This window comes from Artemia sp. Qi Xiang Cuo, chromosome 6, assembly GCF_049724085.1.
Source record: "Artemia sp. Qi Xiang Cuo chromosome 6, ASM4972408v1, whole genome shotgun sequence".
Taxonomy (NCBI): Eukaryota; Metazoa; Arthropoda; class Branchiopoda; order Anostraca; family Artemiidae; genus Artemia; species Artemia sp. Qi Xiang Cuo.
The window spans coordinates 1,186,515-1,210,641 of NC_142799.1; the positions used below are offsets into that span (position 1 = coordinate 1,186,515).

A 24,127-nucleotide genomic window follows, 5' to 3' on the forward strand; every position below is an offset into this window, starting at 1 on the left:
GAAATTCCTAAACGGCCTTAATTACGGAGAAATGGTTTTTATATGAATGACGTCATGAATACCCAGACGACCAATACCCTTTACAACGAAAAAAGTAGCTTCGCGAAATGGATTAAATAACTTCTTTTTTTTTTTTCTTTTTTTCACTGAGCGAAGCTCAATCCCCTGGTACTATACTTAAACTATAGTAGTCTATTGCCATCGACCCCCCCCCCCCCAAATTGGACTAGGCTAGGATACCATCTATCCCAAACTGTGCCAATTGAAGTTTCCTAATAAAAACATCGCATTTCTACAGTCACTTCTATAGAGATGCACTATTATGACTACTGCCTTACAGTTTTTAGTCATAAAATGTTTTAATATTCATGATGAGTCCTCCTCCCCCAAACACCCCATCTTCTTAGTGAGCTTATGACTGACTAATTCCGAAGTCAAGTCAATTGATTTCCACTTTCTATTTTTTTTAAAAGCAACTAATTGATTCACAAGCATATTCCCTAAAACGGCTAATACCCCCCCCCTCCTCAGCATTGATTTAAAACAACGAAACACGATGAACGAACACGATGAAGTCCTACATGCTATAATAAACACAGTGAACCATGAAAATTAGTCTTTGCATGAGATGATCCATGCATCAATTATTTATAATATGCGATTTAAAACAACAGGCAAATAATGAAATAAACTTACATTTCTTTTCAATTTTGTTTTTTTCTTCTTTCAAACTTAGTCTCATTTTTACGTTTGCTGTTTTCCATGTTGCAATGTTCTTTTCCTCTAACAAAGCATTAATATTATCTGCTTTCGGAATGTCGTCTAGGAAATCTTCCGTAACAACATAAACGCCTCGACTTTCTGCTTTGTCAAACACTTTATCTCCTTCTTCAAGCTTTCCTGCAAAAGAAATATTTATTAAAAGAGATGTTTTTCCGATGGAAATTGCCACAATTTGTTCTGGGTACCCGACTGACTGACCAAAACTCAACTAGTAAGCTGTATGAAAACTATAGCGCAATTCTGCTTTCTAAGGTTATAATGAAAAAAGGTTCAGATGGCTAAGATACGTTTTACTGATGAAGGATGAAAGATTGCCAAAGATTGTCCTTGTCGGCCAAACAAAAAGCAGATCATCCCCGAATGGGGTGGTGGGATGTCGTAAGAAAAGATTTAAGGGAAAACCAACTTCTTGGAAGGGTGTAAAGAGAGGCTATGAATAGATTAGGATGGAGAAGGAGCATGCGTAGCTGTGTTAGCCTCAAGTGGCTTGGTGCTACAGTGAGCTACTAGTAGTATTACAATGCTGTCATTATTTTATAAAAGAATAAAATTTTCAACATTACAAAACTACCAGCTATCATTAAGTGTTTTTCAATTCAGTACCAAGGACAGTGAAATAAAGATTGGTTATTTGAAGTTTCGTTCCTGGATCAGAGTCCTTCTTCTTCTTCTCCCCTCGTTGTTATGCGCCATTCCAACGCCATACGCCATATACGTTGTTATACGCCATTCCAACGTTTTAGCCGATGGAGGAGTTGATGCTAATAATACTCTATTTTGTAACTCTCAAATCCAGCTTCAAACATCTTATCAAAAGGTTTATCCTTCAATTTTATCCATCAAAAGTTTCTGCTTTGCACAAAAATAGCTTTCGGCTGCTCCAGCTCTTTTTGCAAATTTATAATTTTCCATTTCTTTCTTCAATTTTTCTGTGCCTGACAATTTCTTTGTCCCTCATTTGTCGATGCGCCATTTGCTTTGCTTCTTGCTCAAAGAAAGCCCAGTAGCTCACCCTTGCTCCTCTTAACTAACTGAAGCAAACTTTTTATAAGGAACATTCCCTTCCCCAAAGATATTTATACCAAAGACCTTTATAGCTTGCAAAACTCTTTTAAAAAGCTAAACTAACATTAGAAGATTTTCAGAAAAAATTGGAAATCACCCCTGCGGTGAGGCATTTTTCTTATGATTGTTTTACTAATCAGGAGAAAATGAGACTGTTTAAAACTGTTATTGCTCACAAATTTCAAACTATATTGAAAGATTGCCAAATATGAGAAACTGGCAAGAATTAATAATAATAATAAAACAATATATTAAGTAATTTACTTCTTTGAGTTGACTCAACCATTGCTTTTATTCTAGACACCTGAGCTCACAGTGACATGTAGCGAGAATTATCATTACTTAAGCGGGAACTTATTTCTACTTGTTAATCTTCATATTATTGTCGAAGCTCACCCTAGCAATGAAATTGTTACTGTGTTGCGGCTATAGTACGAGTCAGAGATACATGCAGAAGGGAGGGGTGGGGTGCTCCCGAAATTTCCACCGATTTCTAGGCACTTCTTGTTCATACTATCATTCTTTTTTTTTATTATTGAACATCCAGCGAACAAATTCCTGCGCATATTAGTTCTGAGTCACAACCGAAAGCATATTTGGTAATCATGCGCCTGGTATTAGTTCTGAGCTCTTTTACTTGCCAATAGATTTACAGCAAAAGCCTAACAATCTCACCCATAAGGCTCGATGGCCAGGAAGGAAAAGAAGATAAAAAAAAAAATCCAGAATCCAGTCGCTTTTCTCAACAATCGCTAAAATCACAAGCCAGGCAGGGGAGTAGCGCATGATTTTATCAACTCAATCGAAAATCATACCCAATCCAGAGCCATTCAGTTCAAGGAAAACTTAATTATTCACTAGAAATTCTCCAACATACTTTTTGAAGATACCAAGCGAGTAGCAGCTTCGTGCAGACTCTGGGAGCATATTCCATATAATGTCGCAAACTATCGGAGGGTTGAAGTCAGACCGCATTGATTGAGTGTGAGGAGTCTGTAAGTTGTTGGAAGTGCGGAGATTATAAGTCGATTGATCATAGGCAGCGCCCTAGCGCTGCCTAAGTAAAGAACGATGCGGGCAGAATGTGTTTTTTTTTTGTGTTTTTTTTTCTCCATACCCGGGCACTTCGTATCGGAGTTATCGTAGAAATTACGAAAAGGGCTCATTCGATTGGAAATTGGAGTGCCTTGTGCCCTTTTTAATATTCGAAAGTGATTGGAGGGCAACTAGCCCCCCCCCCACGCCCATCATTCCCCCAAACACATCCAATCAAAATTTTGAGATAGCCATTTGTTCAGCGTAGTTGATTTCCAGATAGAAAATATCTTTTAGAGGAGGACACTCCCCACAACCTCGGGGCAAGGGATTTAAGGTATGTCCTGAGGGCATATAAGATCAATGTTGACACAATGTACACTTTATTATTTTTTCTTTAAAGCAGGGCACTTCATATAGAAGGGGTCGTTATAGAGACTTCAAAAGGGGTTCATTCTATTGGAAATCGAGAGTTCTAGTGCCCTTTTTAATTGTCGAAAGTGTCTGGAGGGCAACTAGCCCCCCTCCCCACGCCCATCATTCCACCAAACACATCCAATTAAAATTTTGAGATAGCCATTTTGTTCAGCGTAGTTGATTTCGAGATAGAATTAAATAAAAAAAAACAAGTTTTTTAAACTGAAAGTAAGGAGCGACATTAAAACTTAAAACGAACAGAAATAATTCCGTATATGAAAGGGTACATCCCTTCCTCAACGCCTCGCACCTTACGCTAAAGTTTTTTACTGTTTAAAAAAATAAAGTTGTGAGACAGAGTCAAAGTTTAGCGTAAAGAGTGAGGCGTTGAGGAGGGGATAGCCCCTTTCATATACGGAATAATTTCTGTTCATTTTAAGTTTTAATGTCGCTCCTTACTTTCAATTTAAAAAACTTGTTTTTTTTATTTAATTTCTGATCCGTTTTTTAGTTAATGCAGCTTTTATTTTGGCTCACCGTCATTGAATAAGTGAACAAAATTTGCATAAAAATTTTACTTTTCTTTTGCAAAATGGCTGTCGCTAAATTTGGTTCTGACGTAATTTACAAATTAACTTACGTATCTTCTGGCAAAAAATACAAAGTTGCAGATTTTTGCAGATATGAGCTTGAAACCTATGTAATACGGTTTTTTGATACGCTGAATTTTACGGTGTGATTTTCATTAAAATTCTTTCACTTGTAGGGGACGTTTCCCCCCTCTTTAAAATATCAGGTTTATTTTCTCAGGCTCGTAGCCTTTGATGAGTAATACTAAACTTAATAAAATTTATATATTTAGAATCAGCATTATAAGCCCATTCTTTTGATACATTTATTGACATCAAAATTCCGTTTTTAAAAGTTTCGATTGCTATTAAGCCGTATCGCTTGTTTTTTTTATTGTTTTGTTTATTACGTATATGTTATTACATATATGAGGGGGTTCTCCCTTTAGTCAATACCACGCTCTTCACTTTAAAATTTAAAAAAAATTTAATTCACAAACCCCAGAACCACAAAGGTCGTTTAATTAGAATAGATAGCTCTTTTGAAAGTACTAAAAAAAACTGTACTATAAAGAGCGAAGTATTGACTTGGGGGAGACCCCCCTCATATACGTAATAATTTCTGTTCGTTTCAAGTTCTTATCGTTTTTTAAATAATGCTTGAAAATCCGGCGCCCCCTTCATAGAAATGTCCCTTACCCTAAAGAAACATCCTCCACGGAGATTCTACCGAGTAACCCCCTCCTCCAGCCCCCCCCAGCCAGAAAAAATCCTTCCTGAAAATGTCTGTATACTTCCCAAAAACCAATACAATATGTAAGCAATGGGCAAAAATCATAACTTGCAGCCCTTCCACAGGGAACTGTGGGGAATTAAGTCATCCTAAAAGACATTTTTATTAGATTTTCGACTAGGCTGAACAAAATGGCTATCTCAAAATTTTAATTGGGTGACTTTGAGAAAAAAATTAGCATGGTAGGGGGCCTAGTTGCCCTACATTTTTTTGGTCACTTAAAAATGGCACTAGAACTTTTAATTTCCGTTCCAATGAGCCCTCCTACGATATTCTAGGACCACTGGGTCAATAATATTACCCCTGAAAAAAAAAAAAAAAAAAAAAAAAAAAAAAAAAAAAAACACGCATGATCTTTCTTCTGGCAAAAAATGGAACAATTTCACATTTTTGTAGATAGGAGTTTGAAACCTCTACAGTAGGGTTCTCTGATACGCTGAATATTATGGTGTGATTTTCATTAAGGTTCTATAACTTTTAGGGGTCTTTCCCCCTTTTTTCCAAAATCAGCCAAATTTTCTCAGGTGCGTAACTTTTGATGGGTAAGATTGAAATTGATGAAACTTATATATTTGAAATCAAAATTAAAAACTGATTCTTTTGATGTATCTATTGGTATCAAAAATCCGTTTTTTAGAGTTTCGGTTACCATTGAGCCAGGTTGCTCCTTACTTACAGTTCGTTACCACGAACTGTTTGAAATGTGTTTTTGAGGAGGAGACTCCCCCACAACCCTCAGAGAAAGGGTTTTAAGTTATGCCCTGGGGGCATATAAGGTTTTATAGAAGGCGTTGTCGTAGAAACTTCAAAAAAGCCTATTTCGATTGAAAATTTTTAATAGTCGAAAGTGATTGGAGGGCAACTAGCCCCCCCCCCCCCCCACGCCCATCTTTCCCCCAAACACATCCAATCAAAATTATGAGATAGCCATTTTGTTCAACGTATCTGATTTCCAGATATAAAATAGGTTTTTGAAGAGGACACTCCCCCACAACTCTCAGGGCAAGGGTTTTAAGTTATGCCCTGGGGGCATATAAGGCTTTTATAGAAGGCGTTGTCTTAGAAACTTGAAAACAGGCTCATTCAATTGAAAATTCAAAGGGGAAGTGCCCAATTTAATTGTCGAAAGTGATTGGAGGGCAAACTAGGCCCCCCCCCCACGCCCATTATTCCCCCAACACACGTCCAATCCAAATTTTGAGATAGGCAGTTTGTCAGTGTAGCTGATTTCCAGATAGAAGATAAATTTTTGAGGAAGACACTCCCCCACAACCCTCAGGGCAAGGGTTTTAAGTTATGCCCTGTGGCCATATAAGGTTTTTATAGAAGGCTTTGTCGTAGAAACCTCAAAACAGGCTCATTCGATTGTAAATTCAGAGGGCTAGTGCTCTTTTTAATAGCCGAGAGTGATTGGGGGGCAACTAGACCCCCCGCCCACGCCCATTATTAACCCAAACACCTCTAATCAAAATTGTGAGATATACATTTTGGTCAACATAGTTGATTTCTAGATAGAAAATATGTTTTTGAGGAGGACACTCCCCCACAACCCTCAGGGCAAGGGTTTTAAGTTATGCCCTGGGAGCATATAAGGTTTTTATAAGAAGTCGTTGTCGTAGAAACTTCAAAACAGGCTCATTCGATTGGTAATTCAAAGGGCTAGTTCCCTTCTTAATAGTCGAAAGTGATTGGAGGGGAACTAGCCCCTCCCCCAAATTCAAAGGGATAGTGCCCTTTTTAATAGTCGAAAGTGATTGGAGGGCAACTAAACCCCCCCCCCCCACGCCCATCATTAACCCAAACACATCCAATCATAATTTTGAGATAGCCATTTTGTTCAGCGTAGGCTAGTTGATTTCCAGTTATAAAATAAGCTTTTTAGGAGGAAACTCCCACACAACTCTCAGGACAAGGGTTTTAAGTTATGCCCTGGGGGCATACAAGGTTTTTTATAAGAAGGCGTTGTCGTAGAAACTTCAAAACAGGCTCATTCGATTGGAAATTCAAAAGGCTAGTTCCCTTCTTAGCAGTCAAAAGTGATTAGAGGGGAACTAGCCCTTCCCCACGCCCATCATTCCCCCAAACACATCCAATCAAAATTTTGAGATAGCCATTTTGTTCAGCGTAGTTGATTTCCAAATAGATAATATGTTTTTGAGGAGGACAATCCCCAAAAACCCTCAGGGCAAGGGTTTTAAGTTATGTCCTGGGGTATATAAAGTTTTATAGAAGGCGTTGTCATAGAAACTTCAAAAGGGGCTCATTTGATTGGAAATTCAAAGAGATAGTGCCCTTTTAAATAGTCGAAAGTGATTAGAGGGCAACTAGCCCCCCCCCCCACGTCCATCATACACCCCAACACATCCAATCAAAACTTTGAGAATGCCATTTTGTTTAGCATAGGCTAGTTGATTTCCAGATGGAAAATATATTTTTGAGAAGGACACTCCCCCACAACCCTCAGGGCAACGGTTTTAAGTTATGCCCTGGGGGCATATAAGGTTTTTATAGAAGGCGTTGTGGTAGAAACTTCAAAAAAGGCTAATTCGATTGGACACGCCCATCCTTCCCCCAAACACATCCAATAAAAATTTTGAGATAGCCATTTTGTTTAGCGTATTTGATTTCCAGATAGAAAATATGTTTTTGAGGAGGACACTCCCCCACAACACTCAGGGCAAGGGTTTTAAGTTATGCCCAGGGGGCATATAATGTTTTTATAGACGGCGTTGTTGTCGAAACTTCAAAAACAGCTCATTCGATTGGAAGTTCAAAGGGCTAGTGTCCTTTTTAATAGTCGAAAGTGATTGGAGGGTAACTAGCCCCCCCCCCCCACGCCCATCATTCCCCCAAACATATCCAATAAAATTTGGAGATAGCCATTTTGTTCAGCGTAGTTGATTTACAGATAGAAAATATGTTTTTGAGGAGGATACTCCACCACAGCCCTCAGGGCAAGGGTTTCAAGTTAATCCGTGGGGGCACATAAGGTTTTATAGAAGGTGTTTTCGTAGAAACTTCAGAAAAGGGCCCATTCGATCTGAAATTCAAAGGGCTAGGGCCCTTTTTAATATTCGAAAGTGATTAGTAATATTTTTTGTTGTTGTTGTTGTTTAGACCAGGGCATTTCGGATCGAAGGAGTTGTCGTGGGAACTTCGAAAGAGGCTTATTCGATTGAAAATAGAAAGAGCTGATGCCCTTTTTAATTGTCGAAAGTAATTGGAGGGCAATTAATCCCCCTTCCACGGCCACCCTCCAATTCTCCCATTAGGAGTAAAAACTAATCGCTTCCTCAAGATTAATACAGAAAGCATTTTGTTCGTTCTAAATCTCAATGTCGATTACATCCCGTGTCGCCAGGTCAACTGGAGGCATAGTGTTCCATCTTTCGACGCGACTTCTGCTCTTACGACGCAATCGAGTCGAAATTGCGCAAATTTATCAAATCTCTCAAGGAAAGTAAACAGATTTTTTTGTGAATGGTATCAAGTTTTCCATTTCAGGTCAACTAGAGGAGGTATGAAACTAAGTTAAACAGTACTATTTGTGTCGAGATTTTTAAAAGGGTGTATGTTGTTAAAAATTGCTGAAAATTTTTCTCCAGCATACAAATAGCAGGCCAAACTATAGTCTTAAAAAAAGAAATTATTTTCTTTTTCCCTGAAAAGACTATGTCAATATAAAACGAACAGAAATTAATTTAAAAAAACTTTTTCCACAAAATAAGTTTTTCAAAGAAAAGTAAAGAACTCCATTAAACAAAAAATTAGCAAAAATAAAAAATAAATAAATCAAATAATCTACCAAGCTCAAAACTACCATAAATCAGCATCGATAAATAAATGAAACCCAAAACGAACAGAAATTGCAATAAATAACCGAGGCAAACTCAAAACGAGCAGAAATTAACATAAGTCGGGCGCAAAACCCCAATGCCTTCCCAAGGCCAGAAAAAAATTTGCACTTTACTGAAAAAATAATAATGAATGTGCATTGTCAGTTTAATATACATATACTGATATTTAGTAATCAAAATGTTAAAATTCTTTGATTTATTAGAGTTATAAAATTAAAAACATTTATATTTTTCTCAGTAAAGAGCAAATTATGTTATGGCCTTGGGAAGGCATAGGGGTTTTGCGCCCGACTTATGTTAATTTCTGCTCGTTTTGAGTTTGACTCGTTTATTATTTGTAATTTCTGTTCGTTTTGGGTTTCATTTATTTATCGATGCTGATTTGTGGTAGTTTCACGCTTGGTAGATCATTTGAATTTAGTTTTGCTCATGTTTTGTTTAATGGAGTTCTTTACTTTTCTTTGAAAAACTTATTTTGTGGAAAAAGTTTTTTTTAATTAATCAGAAATAAAAGATATATTGCTACATAGGACAGCAAGAAGGTGACTATGCAGCTATAAAAAAGTGAAAGAAGCTCAAGCCAGAATCTAAAGCAATTTCAAATCAAGCAAGGGTTTAAGCAAGAAGCGGTTAGTGCCCTGTATAAGAGTCCTTGCTTTACCAGAAAGTTTTAAAAGTAGCCTCAGTGACGAGAGAAAAGTTGACATTCTAATAACAGAACAAGAACAAACATAATGAACTAAGCTGCATTATCGAATTCTAAGAATCGACCCTGGAAATGTGTGAGATTTTTAGAGATCCCGAGACCTATGGAGACTTTCATCAAGCAAGATGCCTATCGATCGAACGTATCGATCCTTAGGTCTATTAAGGGAACCTCTCGATACATGTATTCAATTTAAACCAGAGGAAGCCTTTGAAACTCTTGAGAAAATGAGAAAACATGACTTTTCAAAATTAAGAGAAGGTAGTTAACATCAAACTACTGAATAACTCTTTCAAAAAGGAATATGATCTTTGATCAGAGATCAGAATCAGTTCTACCGATTGTGCAAAGAGTACTATCATCAGCAAAAGCAATAAGTGTATCTGAAAAAGACGAACTCTTTGTCAAAGTTAGTGACAGGTGCTGGTTAACTATTGCATTTAACTATTTTTAGTTTTCCTTTGTATTCTTCCCCCACCAACCCTCTTCCTTCTATGCCCATTGCATCGATCTTTTCCTCAATACAAATTTCGTTTTTATGAACTTCACCTCCTCCAATTTCATAGCGGATGGCCAGCAAAAGTATGGCTTCAAGAAAAACCTCTTAATATTTTTTTATGAACGGGGAAAAAAAATTATCACAGTCATAGACCCTTTAAAAACAATTACTTTGTATGATATTCATTATAAATACGTTTAAAAATCCCAAAATCGTAAGACTAAAAGGACAATTGACATGCAAACTACTTTATCTTGAGTGTTTAATCCTCATGTCACTTATATTTATGCTCAAAATTAACACTAACATGGTTTCCTAGAAAAAAGAGGTTACTTAACCTATCTTATAGTCAGAAGCAAAGAGTATGGGTAACTTATAATAGCGGAAACTGGCGCTAATGTCGGCAAAAAACCATCGACGTCATCTAGCGTTTGACGATACTTAGCATTTTTCAAGCTTTGATATCGTTTTTCTGTCAGGAACTGAGATCAGACACTCAATGCTACACTAATTTTACTAACTACACACATTAAATTAATTATAGTTATTATTACACTGAAAAAATGCCAACTGTCTCCAAATTCTAGATGGCGTTAAGGTTTTTTTTTTTATCGACACTTAGCATCAGTTTCCACTCTTTAAATACTCATACTCTTTGGTAAAAAGAGGAGGTTTGAAAAGGTTAATTATGATACAAAATACAATATAGCATGAAAAAAGGGTACATGACAAAAGAAACCCAAGTATATAAGACTTAAATAGGCTCTATTAATTTACAGCATCACAACAAAACATAGGATAAAAAAAATTAAAGTTGCCTAAGAATTTAAAGAATTGAAATGGAAAGGAAGGTTACAAAACTTACATTTACCATATACATTTAAAATATCAAAATGATTACAAAGGGTACAAAGCTTAAAGTTACCATATGAATTTAGACCATCAAAGTGAAAGCAAAGGGTGCAAAACTTAAATTCACCTTATACTTTTACAGCATCAAAACGAAAACCTTGGGTACAAAACATTAATTCACAAAATCAAAACGAAGGGTTCAAAACTTTAAATCTTCCCCTACGAATTACAGTATACCTTTCTATTTCATCCTATACCCCACATACCCTAAACGTATATTGTACCATACTTTAGGGTACAGTACACCCTATTGTTACAGTAAACAAACCTGGAGAAGATATAACAGCCACACAATCAGCTGTCATCCTTGTAGTAACTTTACCCCCATATTTGACAATAATGTCTTTTACTTCTTCCGCTTTTCTAGAAAGATCTCCAACAATCATAAACGACATTTCTTTCAAAGGCTTGGAGCTTTTTGGAGGCCTAAAAACATTTAAAAGAAAAATTACCCTAGTGACTGTAATAACATAATCGACAATATTATCAATTTTTAATGACAGTTGGCTTAAACTGCTAAAAAGATCCAATTTTCACCTGCATCCTTCATTAATAAAGAATCCGAAAAAAATCCTCTTCCGAGAGGAAAAATATTAAAGAGAAATTTCACTTATAACATCAAATTATAATACCATAATATAAAAAATTGTTAAATGATTTCCCTGAAACAGTTAGTTTGAAGTTTTCTTAGTTAAGTTTTCAATTGACGGTTTTCACTTGCTCGCATCTAATTGTGCTTTTTCAGATATATTAATATCAAACAGTTCGTGGTAATGAACTGTAAGTAAGGAGCGACCCAGCTCAATGGTAACCGAAACTCTAGAAAACGGGATTTTGATACCATTAGAATCAGATACCAATAGATCAATGAATAGATCAATAGATATTTGATACCAATAGATCAAAAGAACCAGATTTTAATGCTGATTTCAAATATATAAGTTTCATCAAGTTTGATCCTACCCATCAAAAGTTACGCGCCTGAGAAAATTTGGCTGATTTTCGGAAAAAGGGGGAAAGACCCCCTAAAAGTTATAGAACCGTAATGAAAATCACACTATCATATTCAGCGTATCAGAGAACCCTACTGTAGAGGTTTCAAGCACCTATCTACAAAAATGTGGAATTTTGCTATTTTTTGCAAGAAGACAGATCACGGAGGCGTGTTTATTTGTTGTTTTTTTTGTTGTTTTTTTCCAGGAATGATCGTTTCCACCCAGTGGTCCTAGAATATCGGGAGGGCTTATTCGTATGGAAAATAAGTTCTAGTGCCCTTTTTAAGTGACCAAAAAAATGGAGGGCAACTAAGCCCCAACGCTCATTTTTTTCCCAGTCATCCGATCAAAATTTTGAAATAGCCATTTTGTTCAGCATGGTCAAACATATTATGTTTAAGAGGTAATTACTTGGCAAAAAAAAAAAAAAAAAAAAAAAAAAAAAAAAAAAAAAAAAAAAAAAACTGCCGTCCTAATCCATCAATTGAAACAAATGTGCACGTGAACGAGGCTCTCACCTTACACATCCATCCAACTACCTAGGAACAAACAGTATACCCAAACCATCAACCAAATAGAAAAGTCCAAATCCATGCACAGTTGTCATCAATAAATGTAAGTCGTTGTAAAATTACCCGCAAAAGCACCTTAAATCTAGCAAAATATTTCCAAGTAAAACCTTCCATTGAGGGCTCATCAGAAGAATACCACCGGCCTTAACGGGTTTCGAGGCTTTACATTCTTTACCCAGCACGGTGGCGCCTCTACCATAAGATCTATATGGTAACCCTATGTCAGGTCAAACCTGTGAAATACATGCATACTAGTCAAACTATTAGAAATTACATACAAAAAGTGTTTCAATGCTTCCACAATCCCCTCCCAGAGGTCACTGAGAGGCATTTCTGGAACAAAAGAACACTTACAGATGTATCTTTTATTGGTATCTTGAACCAATTACCAATTTAAAGAATCTGAAGTTTGACTGAAACCCCTAGAAACTCAAACTGCAAGAAATTATATTAAAATATCTTTCAGTATTTCCTTATAATTTTTTGTATATTTACTTAAGAGTTCATGATACATGAAACTAAATTTTTTGAATTGCCAACTATTTTTTTGGCAGAAAAACCTCTTAAGATCAGTTTTTCGCTCACCTTTTTACATCTATTTTTAAAAATCTGTGTTATTACTGCATATTTTTGCATACCTAAATAATTGGGAATAATAAGCCGAATAAGTAATATTTGAATGTATATTACTTTCAAGATATGGAAAATTAATTACTTCAAAATTAAAATCATCCGTTTTATTATATAATTTAAAAACTAATTTATTATTATTTGAAATATTAATGTTTAAATCTAAGAAATGGTCGGAGTATCTCATCCCATAGCTAGGCTCAAGAATTAACTCTTGTGGATAAATATTTTTTGAAATCTCAATAAACTCTGCACAATTTATTACCAAGAGATCGTCCAGATATCTTTTATTATTTGAAAGGTTATATTTTACATTGTTTGAGCTATTTTTATTTATCATATATTCATATTCTAATTGACTTAAAAACAGGTCTGCTATGAATGGACTTGCATTCCCACCCATAGGAATACCTACAGTTTGTTTATATAAATTCCCACTAAATCTTATAAATGTATTAAATAGAACAAATTCCAATAAATCGCATACCATATCCAAGCTATAACATCTTGAATTAATAGTGCTTCTAAAGAAATTCGTCCATCGGGCTTTTTTATTAAAAGTATCAATTTTCAAAAATCCGATATTAGACAAAAGAAAAGATTTCTTTATCACCGTTTTCAATTTTTCTAATACTAAATTTAGTGAAAAATTTGTATACAAAGTAGTAAAATCAAATGCCTCGACTCTTTTAGCTGAAACATTCACCTAAAAATCTATCCCTTGTAACGAGTTATTAACACTCCAATATGGGTTAAAGTTGGAAAATTTTTTTATTCCAGAGCAAAATGTTTTAAATTGATTTCTAATTTCACCTAAAATTAAATATAAATCAGTAGCCACAATTCTGGTAGGACACCTGGCTTCCCCAGCAATAAAACGTGGTTTTGGTGGATTTTTGTGAAATTTTATCGTCCAATATAAGAAAGGAAACTGTTTGTCATTATCATTTATTTTAATATTAAAATTTCCAAATTGATTTCCAGTCCTTATTAAAAAATTTTATTACATCTAGTCCTAAGCATCAGATTTCCGTTATGAAAATTTCATAAGTTATGAATTACTCAAACAGGTTATGTTAATTACCGAGGGATAGCCTTTTGACTAACCCCTTTGAAGCTGCGACTACACCCTGCGTAAAAATCGTTGGTTTTCCATGTAATGGGGATTACTCAAAAATCATGCGGATTGACCAAATATTCAATTAAAAAAGGCAGATAAATTATGTTATGATTTCAATCAAACATTATCAGAGCCTTGACTTCATTATCTGCAGCTAAAAGTATTTAAAATTATTATCAAATATGTGATCGTCCTATATATGCATGCGTTTTTTGCACTGCTAGAGTTTTTCTCTAGCAAGAATCAATCGTTGCGTTTTGTCATGAAGTTTTCTCGAAAAGGCATGGTTTCACGCTCCGTCAAATAACACAAAACCCCAATTTCGAAAACTGAATTGAAACAGTACTATGAAAAACCAGATCATTGATTTTTGAATTAAAATCAAGTTGCCATAAAGCCATGGTTAATCAGAGGCAGCGCTATAGCGTTGCCTATAGTAAAGACCATACAGCTCCAATTTTTTATTAGTATTTTTTTTCATAAACTTCAGATAAACGGTCGTCACATAAACTTCAAAAGGGGCTAATTCGATTGGAAATCGAGACTTCTAATGCCCTATTTAAGAGTCAAAAGTGACCAGAGGGCAACTAGCCCCCCCCCCCCACGCGCCCTTCTTTTCCTAAATGCAACCGATAAAATTTTGAGATAGCCATTTTGTCAAAAATAGTTCACAGATCATATAACAAAAACTCCGGTGTCGACACAAGCCCCCAGGGCCCGGGGGCAGGCGTTGTAAGTTATGCCCTGGGTGCATATGTGGTTCTTATGGAAGGAATGCTCCTTTAAACTTCAGACAGAGGTAATTAGATTGAAAATTAAAAGTTCTAGTTCACTTTTAAAGAGTCAAGATATCAGAGGGCAACTAGCCCCCCCCCCCTCCACACCTATTTTTCCTGAAGCCCATCCGATAAGAAATTTGAGATAGCCTTTTTTTAAATAGTTCAAAGATCATATAATGAAAACTCCGGGGCAACACGACACCCCAGGGCCTGAGGGCAGGCGTTGTAAGTTCTGACCTGGGGGATTTATATAATTCTTATGGAAGGGATGCACGTACAAACTTCAGATAGGGCTCATTTGATTGGAAGTTGAAAGTTCGAGTTAAGTTCCAAGAGTCAAGAGAGGTCCGAGGGCAACTAGCCCCCCACCCCCACGCCTTTTTCCCAAACCCATCCGATGAAAATTTTTAGTCATTATGTTAAAAATTATTCAAACGTCAGATAAGAAAAACTCTGGGGGCATATATGGTTCTTATGGAAGGGATGCTCGTATAAACTTCAGAGAGGGCTCACTTGATTGGAAACTGAAAGTTATCGTTCACTTTTTAAGAGTCAAAAGATATCGGAAGGCAACTAGCCCCCCCCCCTTTCACGCCCTATTTTCCTAAACCCATCCGATAAGAATTTTGAGAGAGCCATTTTTTTAAAATGGTTCAAAGATCATATAACGAAAACTCCGGGCTCGACACAATCCTTCAAGGCCCGTGGTAGGCGTTGTAAGTTATCCCTGGGGGGGGGGATACATAGCTGTTATGGAAGGGATTCTCGTATAAACTTCAGAGAGGGCTCATTTGATTGGAAATGGAAGTTTTAGCTCAATTTTTAAGATTCAAAAGAGATCAGAGGGCAACTACCCCCAATCAATGCAAACAAACATTAATTTAAAAAAAAAATTCCGAGGGAAGTAAAGAGTGAAGTTGAAACTTAAAACGGACAAAAATTACTTCAGAGCCTATTTAAAAATATATATATATATATATATATATATATATATATATATATATATATATATATATATATATATATATATATATATATATATATATATATATATATATATATATATATATATATATATATATATATATATATATTAAATAGGCTGTGAAGTGATAATTTTTATCCGTTTTAAGTTTCAATTTCGCCCTTTACTTCCCTCGGAAAAACTTTGCTTTTTTAAATTAATCTTTGTTCGTTTTTGATTAAAATTTAATGTAGAAACAACGCTGCCATGATCTTTTTTTTTATTTATAAAGAATGATGTATGTTCGTTTTAACTTTTAATGTCACTTCTTGAGTTTCAGTGGAAAACTTATTTTTAACATAATGTCTAATTATCACCGATCTAGGGGAGATAAAACACTAACAACCTTGACAGCTAAGAAAAGCTTTAAGTCTATAACATAAATTTCATTTACAATGTTTCACAAAACAATACATGTGAATGAAGACAGGGCTTTTTAAATCACCTACTGACTAGCACTAGCAGAAACAAGCAGACTATTGTAACAACAGAGCTGTTTAAGGGCTCATTTAAAAGCTGACATTTATACCTAATCGCTTTTTATAAATTTTAAGTTTCAACTTCGCTCTTTACTTCCCTTGGAAGATCTTTGCTTTTTTAAATTAATTTTTGCTCGTTTTTGATTAAAATTTAATGCAGAAACAACGCTGCCATGATCTTTTCTATTTATACGGAATAATGTATGTTCTTTTTAAGTTTTAATGCCACTTCTTAGTTTCAGTGGAAAACTTATTTTTAATATAATTTCTAATTATCACCGATCTAGGGGAGATAATACAGCTCTAAAAAATACTAAAAACAACCTTGACAGCTAAGAAAAACTTTCAGTCTATAACATATTAAATAAAAAAAACAAGTTTTTTAAACTGAAATTAAAGAGCGACATTAAAACTTAAAACGAACAGAAATTATTCCGTGTATGAAACGGGCTGTCCCCTCCTCACCGCCTCGGTCTTTACGCTAAAGTTTTTTATTGTTTTAAAAAATAATGTTGTAAAACAGAGTCAAACTTTAGCGTAAAGGGCGAGGCGTTGAGGAGGGGACAGCCCCTTTCATATACGGAATAATTTCTCTTCGCTTTAAGTTTTTTATGTCGCTCCTTGCTTTCAGTTTAAAAAAATTGTTTTTTTTATTTAATTTCTGATCGTTTTTTAGTTAATGCAGCTTTTATTTTGGCTCACCGTCATTGAATAAGTAAACAAAATTTGCATAAAAATTTTACTTTTCTTTTGTTAAATGGCTGTCTCTAAATTTGGTTCTGACGTAATTTACAAATTAACTTGCGTAACGAACTTCTATATTCGTATATTTTTCTTCTGGCAAAAAATACAAAGTTGCAGATTTTTGCAGATTTTTGCAGATATGAGCTTGAAGCCTATATAATAGAGTTTTCTGATACGCTGAATCTGACGGTGTGATTTTCATTAAAATTCTTTCACTTGTAGGGGATGTTTCCCCCCTCTTTAAAAAATCGGGTAAATTTTCTCAGGCTCGTCGCCTTTGATGAGTAATACTAAACTTAATAAAATTTATATATTTAGAATCAGCATTATAAGCCCTTTCTTTTGATACATTTATTGACATCAAAATTCCGTTTTTAAAAGTTTCGATTACTATTGAGCCGTAGGCTATCGCTTGTTTTTTTTTATTGTTTTTTTTTTATTACGTATATATTATTAGGTATATGAGGAGATTCTCCCCTTGGCCAATACCATGCTCTTTACGTTAAAATTTAAAAAAAAATTAATTCACAAAACCCTGAATCCCAAAATCCTTTTAATTATAATAGATAGCTCTTTTGAAAGCACTAGAAAAAAAAACTGTAGCGTAAAGAGCGAGGTATTGACTTGGGGGAGAACCCCCTCATATACGTAATAATTTCTGTTCGTTTTAAGTTCTAATGTTGCTTCTTACTTTCAGTTGAAAAAACTTGTATTTTTTAAATTTAATTTCAGATCGTTTTTTAAATAATGCTTGGAAATTTGGCGCTCCCTTCATAGAAATGTCCCTTGCCCCAAAGAAACATCCTCCACGGAAAGATTCTCCCGAGTAACCCCCTCCTCCATCCCCCCACCATAAAAAAATCCGTCCTGAAAAGGTCTATACTTCCCAATATAATATGTAAGCAATGGGCAAAGTTCACAAATTGCAGCCCTTCCCCTGGGAACTGTGGGGGATTAAGTCATCCTAAAAGACATATTTATTAGATTTTCGACTCTGCCGAACAAAATGGCTATCTCTAAATTTTAATTGGGTGACTTTGAGAAAAAAATAAGTGTGGGAGGGGGCCTAGTTGCCATCCATTTTTTTTGGTCACATAAACAGGTCACAAGAACTTTTAATTTTCGTTCTAATGAGACCTCCTACGATATTCTAGGACCACTGGGTCAATACGATTACCCCTTGAAAAAAAAACAACAAAAAACAAACAAACAAATAAACACGCACCCGTGATGTTTCTTCTGGCAAAAAATGGAAAATTCCACATTTTTATAGATAGGAGCTTGAAACCTCTGCAGTAGGGTTCGCTGATACGTTGAATATGATGGTGTGATTTTCATTAAGGTTCTATAATTTTTAGGGGGTCTTTCCCCCTTTTTTCGAAAATCAGCCAAATTTTCTCAGGGGCATAACTTTGGATGGGTAAGATTAAACTTGATGAAACTTATATATTTAAAATCAGAATAAAAATCTGATTCTTTTGATGTATCTATTGGTATAAAAATTCCGTTTTTTAGAGTTTCGGTTACAATTGAACCTGATCGCTCCTTACTTACAGTTCGTTACCACGAACTGTTTGAAAGTTCATTATCCATACTTCACAAAACAATACATGTTTTTCAGGAAAGTTGGTTTTTCGATGAGAAAAAAGTTGTTTTTACACGGCCGACTTCGCCTGAAAAAGCCATAATGAAGACAGGGCTTTGTAAATCACCTACTGACTAGCAGAAACTAGAAAGCTATTGTAACAAAAGAGAGCTGTTTAAGGGCTTATTTAAAAGCTTATATTTATACCTAATCACTTTTTATAAATTTTACTTGATAGCACATTTCCATAAAGTGCACTTTGTGGGAATTCTAAGAAAAAAAAGACAAGATCAGTACTACCGATGCAAGTGATTTTCCTTGTTTTTTAGGGAGGGGGATTGTAATTTCCCTGTACACAGTTTTTAACCATGCTGATTCCAATGGTACACTTTTCATTTTGATCTGACACCATTTTCGAGGGGTTTGAGGCTTTTTTTTCGAAATCACTATGAATTTCTTTTCGCAATGAACTTTTACTTTTAAGACAAACCGAAATAAAAGTTAACGTTCCTGAATCAGTGCAGATGACAATTTTTTTCACTAGGTAGTTTCTTTTTCAAAACGCGCTTTTTAGCTTTTGCTTACTATGAGCTGTGGTTCATTCTTTACTTGGTTGCAGCTACCGCTGCAACCATGATACCTTGCCGGGACAAGCTTTGAAAACTGGGCCTAAAAAATGAATGAAAAAATAACAACGGATAACGCTACCGATATTCCCGATACGATACGTGCGATACCATATACAGCCCTTCCCCAGGGACTATGGAGGGCCATATCATCATCAAAACCATATATATATTATATATATATATATATATATATATATATATATATATATATATATATATATATATATATATATATATATATATATATATATATATATATATATATATATATATATATATATATATATATATATATATATATATATATATATATATATATATATATATATATATATATATATATATATTTGACCTTTGAACTATGATAAACAAAATGGCTATCTCAAAATTTTTATAGGGCTAGTCTCAGAGGAGGGAGCCTTTGGGGAGGGGGGGGGGGCTATTTGCCCTCTAGTCTTTTTGGTAACATAAAAAGTCCCCTTGCAAAATTATTTTCCCTTCGAATGAGCTATTACACATCTCTGTATGATGTTCTGGTCGCCCCCTAGCCCTGCTAGAAAAAAAAGGGAGACAGATCAGTGCTACCCACGCAAAAGTCATTTTCTTTGTTGCTCAAGGAGGGGGACTGTAATTTCCCTGTAAAAAGTTTTCGACCATGCTCTTTTTGAAATCACCATAAATTTCTTTTCGCAAGAAAATTTGACTTTTAAGATTAACCGAAATAATAGTCACCATTCTTGATTCAACTTCAGATGGGAATATTTTCTCACTAGGCAGTTTTTTGAAGACACAATTTATAACTTTTGGTTACTATGGGCTGTGGTTCGCTCTTTACTAGGTTGCAGCTGCCGCTGCAACCATGATACAACGTATTCTAATGTAAAAGTATAAATAAATCTTAAAACGAGTGAAACTTAAATTGAATATGCAAATCAAGCTTGAAACTAACAAAAATAGCTACAAACTAAAGTGTGGGTATCGCCTTCTTCTCTCACTGTAAAAGTCTAAAACCTACTGCGTCATTGGTGCTTTACTGAAAACTATATGTGTCTTGAACAGTCTTGGAAAGTATAAACAAAATCAAACTGAATATTTGACATATAATGATATTAATTATTGAATGATCCATCAGTTCAAGATTTTTTTTTTCACTGTAATTTTTATTTTCATTTTCAATGCTGTAAGAACTAGAAAAGAGAATATTTGTAATATAATTCGTTTCAGTGAAGCGCCAACGACGCAGTAAGCTTTAGATTTTTACAGTTAAGGAAGGGGGCAGTATCCAAACTGGTGTTTGTAGCGAAACTATATTCGTCTTTAACAATCTTACAGAGAACTAATAAATTAAACCAAAGATTGGATGTGTAACGATATTTATTGCTGAAAGCTTTCAGTTCAAAATTTTACTGTAATCTTAATATTTTTTTCAATATCAAGTACAAAAGAAAATATTTGTAACATAATTCGTTTTCAGTAAAGCGCCAATGACGCAGTAAGTTTTAGACTTTTACAGTGAGAGGGGCCGATACCCAAACTCTTGTTTGTAGTTATTTTTGTTCGTTTCAAGCTTGATTTGCATATTCAATTTACGTTTCATTCGTTTTAAGATTTATTTATTCTTTAATATTAATAACTATTGTATGTTTGTTTGCATTGATTGTTTATTAATTTCTGTTCGTTTTAAGTTTCATTTATACTTTAATAGCAAAATATTTCTTTTTCGTTTTAAGCTTCATTTGCATATTCAATTCAAGCATCACTCGCTTTAAGATCTATTTATTCATTAATATTATTACTTGTTGTATGTTTTTGCAATGGTTGTTTATTTAATTTCTGTTCGTTTTGGGTTTCATTTATTCTTTAATAGTGATTTCTGGTCGTTTTGAGTTTGAAATTTAACAGGTATTTGTATATGCTGATCTTAAATTTAAAATGGCCTTTTCTTTTCTTTGAAAAACTTCTTTTTCGGAAAGTTTTTATTTTAATTAGTTGGAGAAAAAGCCAGGACGGAAAGTCTGAGCGGAGGCACAGCTGGCATAAAACTTTTTCAGATTTGTATAAAAATGATGTCATTTCACTTGTTGAAGATACATTTTAAATTAACGCTGACACCGAGTTGCTTTAACCTAAGTCCATATAATTTTTCCATATAAGAGAACTCATCAAACTACAAAAAAAAATCTGAGCAGAAGATTCTCTCCTTTTCCGCTCTGTTTAAATTCCCTCGCTTGTTGACTCTTGTCCTAATTTATATATATATATATATATATATATATATATATATATATATATATATATATATATATATATATATATATATATATATATATATATATATATATATATATCTATCATCAATGCGAAGGGAAATTAGTTGATGATACCAAAATATACCAGAAAATTTTTTTTTCAGTTTTCTAATCAGTCTTTTTTAAGGAAAGTAATTTATAAAAAGACAAAACCATAAATAGAACTAATAATTGCTGAAACTGTGATGATCTATTTAAATTTAGAAGGACAACATGTTCCGTGGTGACATACACGTTCCGTTACGCTACGTTATGTCATAGTTCGGTTCCAATGTTTATTATTAACCGCATGGAGATTCTTTATACAAAAATTAAGAAAAACAATAAGATCGACATTAATAGCGACATTGTTCTTGATAATAAATTTAAACAAGCAAAGAGTAGAGATAAACTTCCTCAACTAATCATTCATTATACAAGGATATGGTTCTCATTTTAATTAAAATACCTGTTTCTGTAAAAAAGATGCATCAACTTTAACATCGATTCGACACCCTAAGCGCCATCAATGGCTTCAGAAGATCCTAATACATAAACACACAAGAAAAGGCCAGCGGCTTTTCTTATTTTCTTCTTTAACTATATGTGTCTTGAACAGTCTTGAAAAGTACAAATACAATCAAACTGAATGTTTGTTATATAATGCTATTAATTCTTGAAAGATCATCAGTTCAATATTTTTTTTTTCATTGTAATTTTATTTTTATTTTCAATGCTGCAATGACTGGAAAAGAAAATATTCGTAATATAATTCGTTCTCAGTGAAGTACCAATGATGTAGTAGCCTTTAGACTTTTTACAGTTAGGGAAAAGGGCAGTATCCAAACTTACAGTTAGGGAAGGGGGCAGTATCCAAACTCTTGGTTGTAGTGAAACTATATTTGTCTTGGACAGTCTTGGAAGATTAATTTACTCATTTATATTAGTAACTATTGTTTGTTTATTTGCTATGATTGTTTACTTAATTTCTGTTCGTTTTGGGTTTCATTTATGCCTCAATAACAAAATATTTTTGTTCGTTTTAAGCTTGATTGGACTTAAGCTTTACTCGTTTCGAGATATATTTATTCCTTTATATTAGTACCTGTTGTATGTTTTTTGCTATGATTGTTTATTTAATTAATTAAAAAAACTTTTTCCACAAAATAAGTTTTGCAAAGAAAAGTAATTAACAAGTAAAAGAAATTAACATAAGTTGGGCTCAAAACCCCTGAGCCTCCCCAAGGACAGAACATAATTTGCACTTTACTGCAAAAAATATAAATGTTTTTACTTTTATAACTTTAATGAATCAAATAATATTAACATTTTGATTACTAAATATCCGTCTATGCGTACTAAACTGACAATGAACATTCATTTGTATTTTTTTCAGTAAACCGCAAATTATGTTCTGGCCTTAGGAAGGCATAGGGATTTTGAGCCCAACTTATGTTAATTTCTGCTCGTTTTGAGTTAAACTCGGTTATTTATTGTAATTTCTGTTCGTTTTGGGTTTCATTTATTTATAGATGCTGATTTGTTGTAGTCTCACGATAGGTAGATTATTTGATTTTATTTATACTAATTTTTTGTTTAATGGAATTCTTCACTTTCCTTTGAAAATCTTATTTTGTGGAAAGTTTTCCTTAATTTATTCTTATTCATTGCATACTGACATAGTCTTTTAAGGGGAAAATTCAATGATAGTTCCAATATTCTAGTTTTTTTAAGACTTTATAAGTTTGCCTGCTATTTGTATGCTGGAAAAAAATTTTCAGCAATTTTTAAAAACATACTCCCTTTTAAAAATGTGGACACAAATAGTAGTGTTTCATTTAGTTTCATACCTCCTCTAGTTGACCTGAAATGGAATACTTGATACCATTCGCAAAAAAAATCTGTTTACTTTCTTTGATAGCTTGGATACACTTACGCTATTTTGATTTGGTTAAATTTTAAGAGCAGAAGCAGCCCCGACAGTTTGAACATAATACCCTCAGTCGTTCTTGGGATACTGCTGAGATGCCTTATTGGTAATTAGAATTAACACTGTGCATCTTTATTTAATCTTATGGCAAAATTTAGTTTTTAAACATAAAGGAAAATGGGAGGGTGGGGGTGGAAGGGGGATTAGTTTCCCTCCAATCACTTAAAATGGGCATCAGCCCTTTCTATTTTCAATCGAATGAGCCCTTTTCGAAGTTCCTACGACAACTCCTTCGATACAAAGTGCCCTGGTCTAAACAACAACAACAACAACAAAAAAATAATACATTATACCCACATCGATCTTCACTATAAAAATGTTATAAATGTTACAAGAAATTGGATAGTGTTAGTCACTATCCAGTCACTTTCAACTATTAAAAAAGGCACTAGCCCTTTCAATTTCCAATTGAATGAGCCCTTTTGAAGTTTCTATGACAGCGCTTTAAATAAAAACTTCATATGCCCCCAGGGCATAACTTACAACCCTTGCCCTGAGGGCTGTGGGGAGAGGGGTTGTCATCCCTAAAGACCTAATTTCCGAAACTTTACTACGTTGAATAAAATGGTTATCTAAAAATTTTGATTGGATGTGTTTGGGGAAAAGGTGGGCGTGAGAGGGGGGTTAGTTGCCCTCAAACCACTTTCGACTATTAA

General features: G+C 34.3%; 1 protein-coding gene across 1 annotated transcript in view; it reads right to left on the bottom strand.

Moving 5' to 3' along the window:
- The window catches only part of Parp1 (Poly-(ADP-ribose) polymerase), a 142,362-nt gene that overhangs the window by 34,442 nt on the left and 83,793 nt on the right, over positions 1–24,127 (bottom strand). Inside the window, exons 8-9 of the mRNA XM_089090451.1 lie at positions 10,905–11,062; positions 697–900 (exon numbers count right to left, since the gene is read on the bottom strand). Of these exons, the coding sequence (XP_088946577.1) occupies positions 697–900; positions 10,905–11,062 (362 nt within the window). The remainder of the gene's footprint in view (positions 1–696; positions 901–10,904; positions 11,063–24,127) is intronic.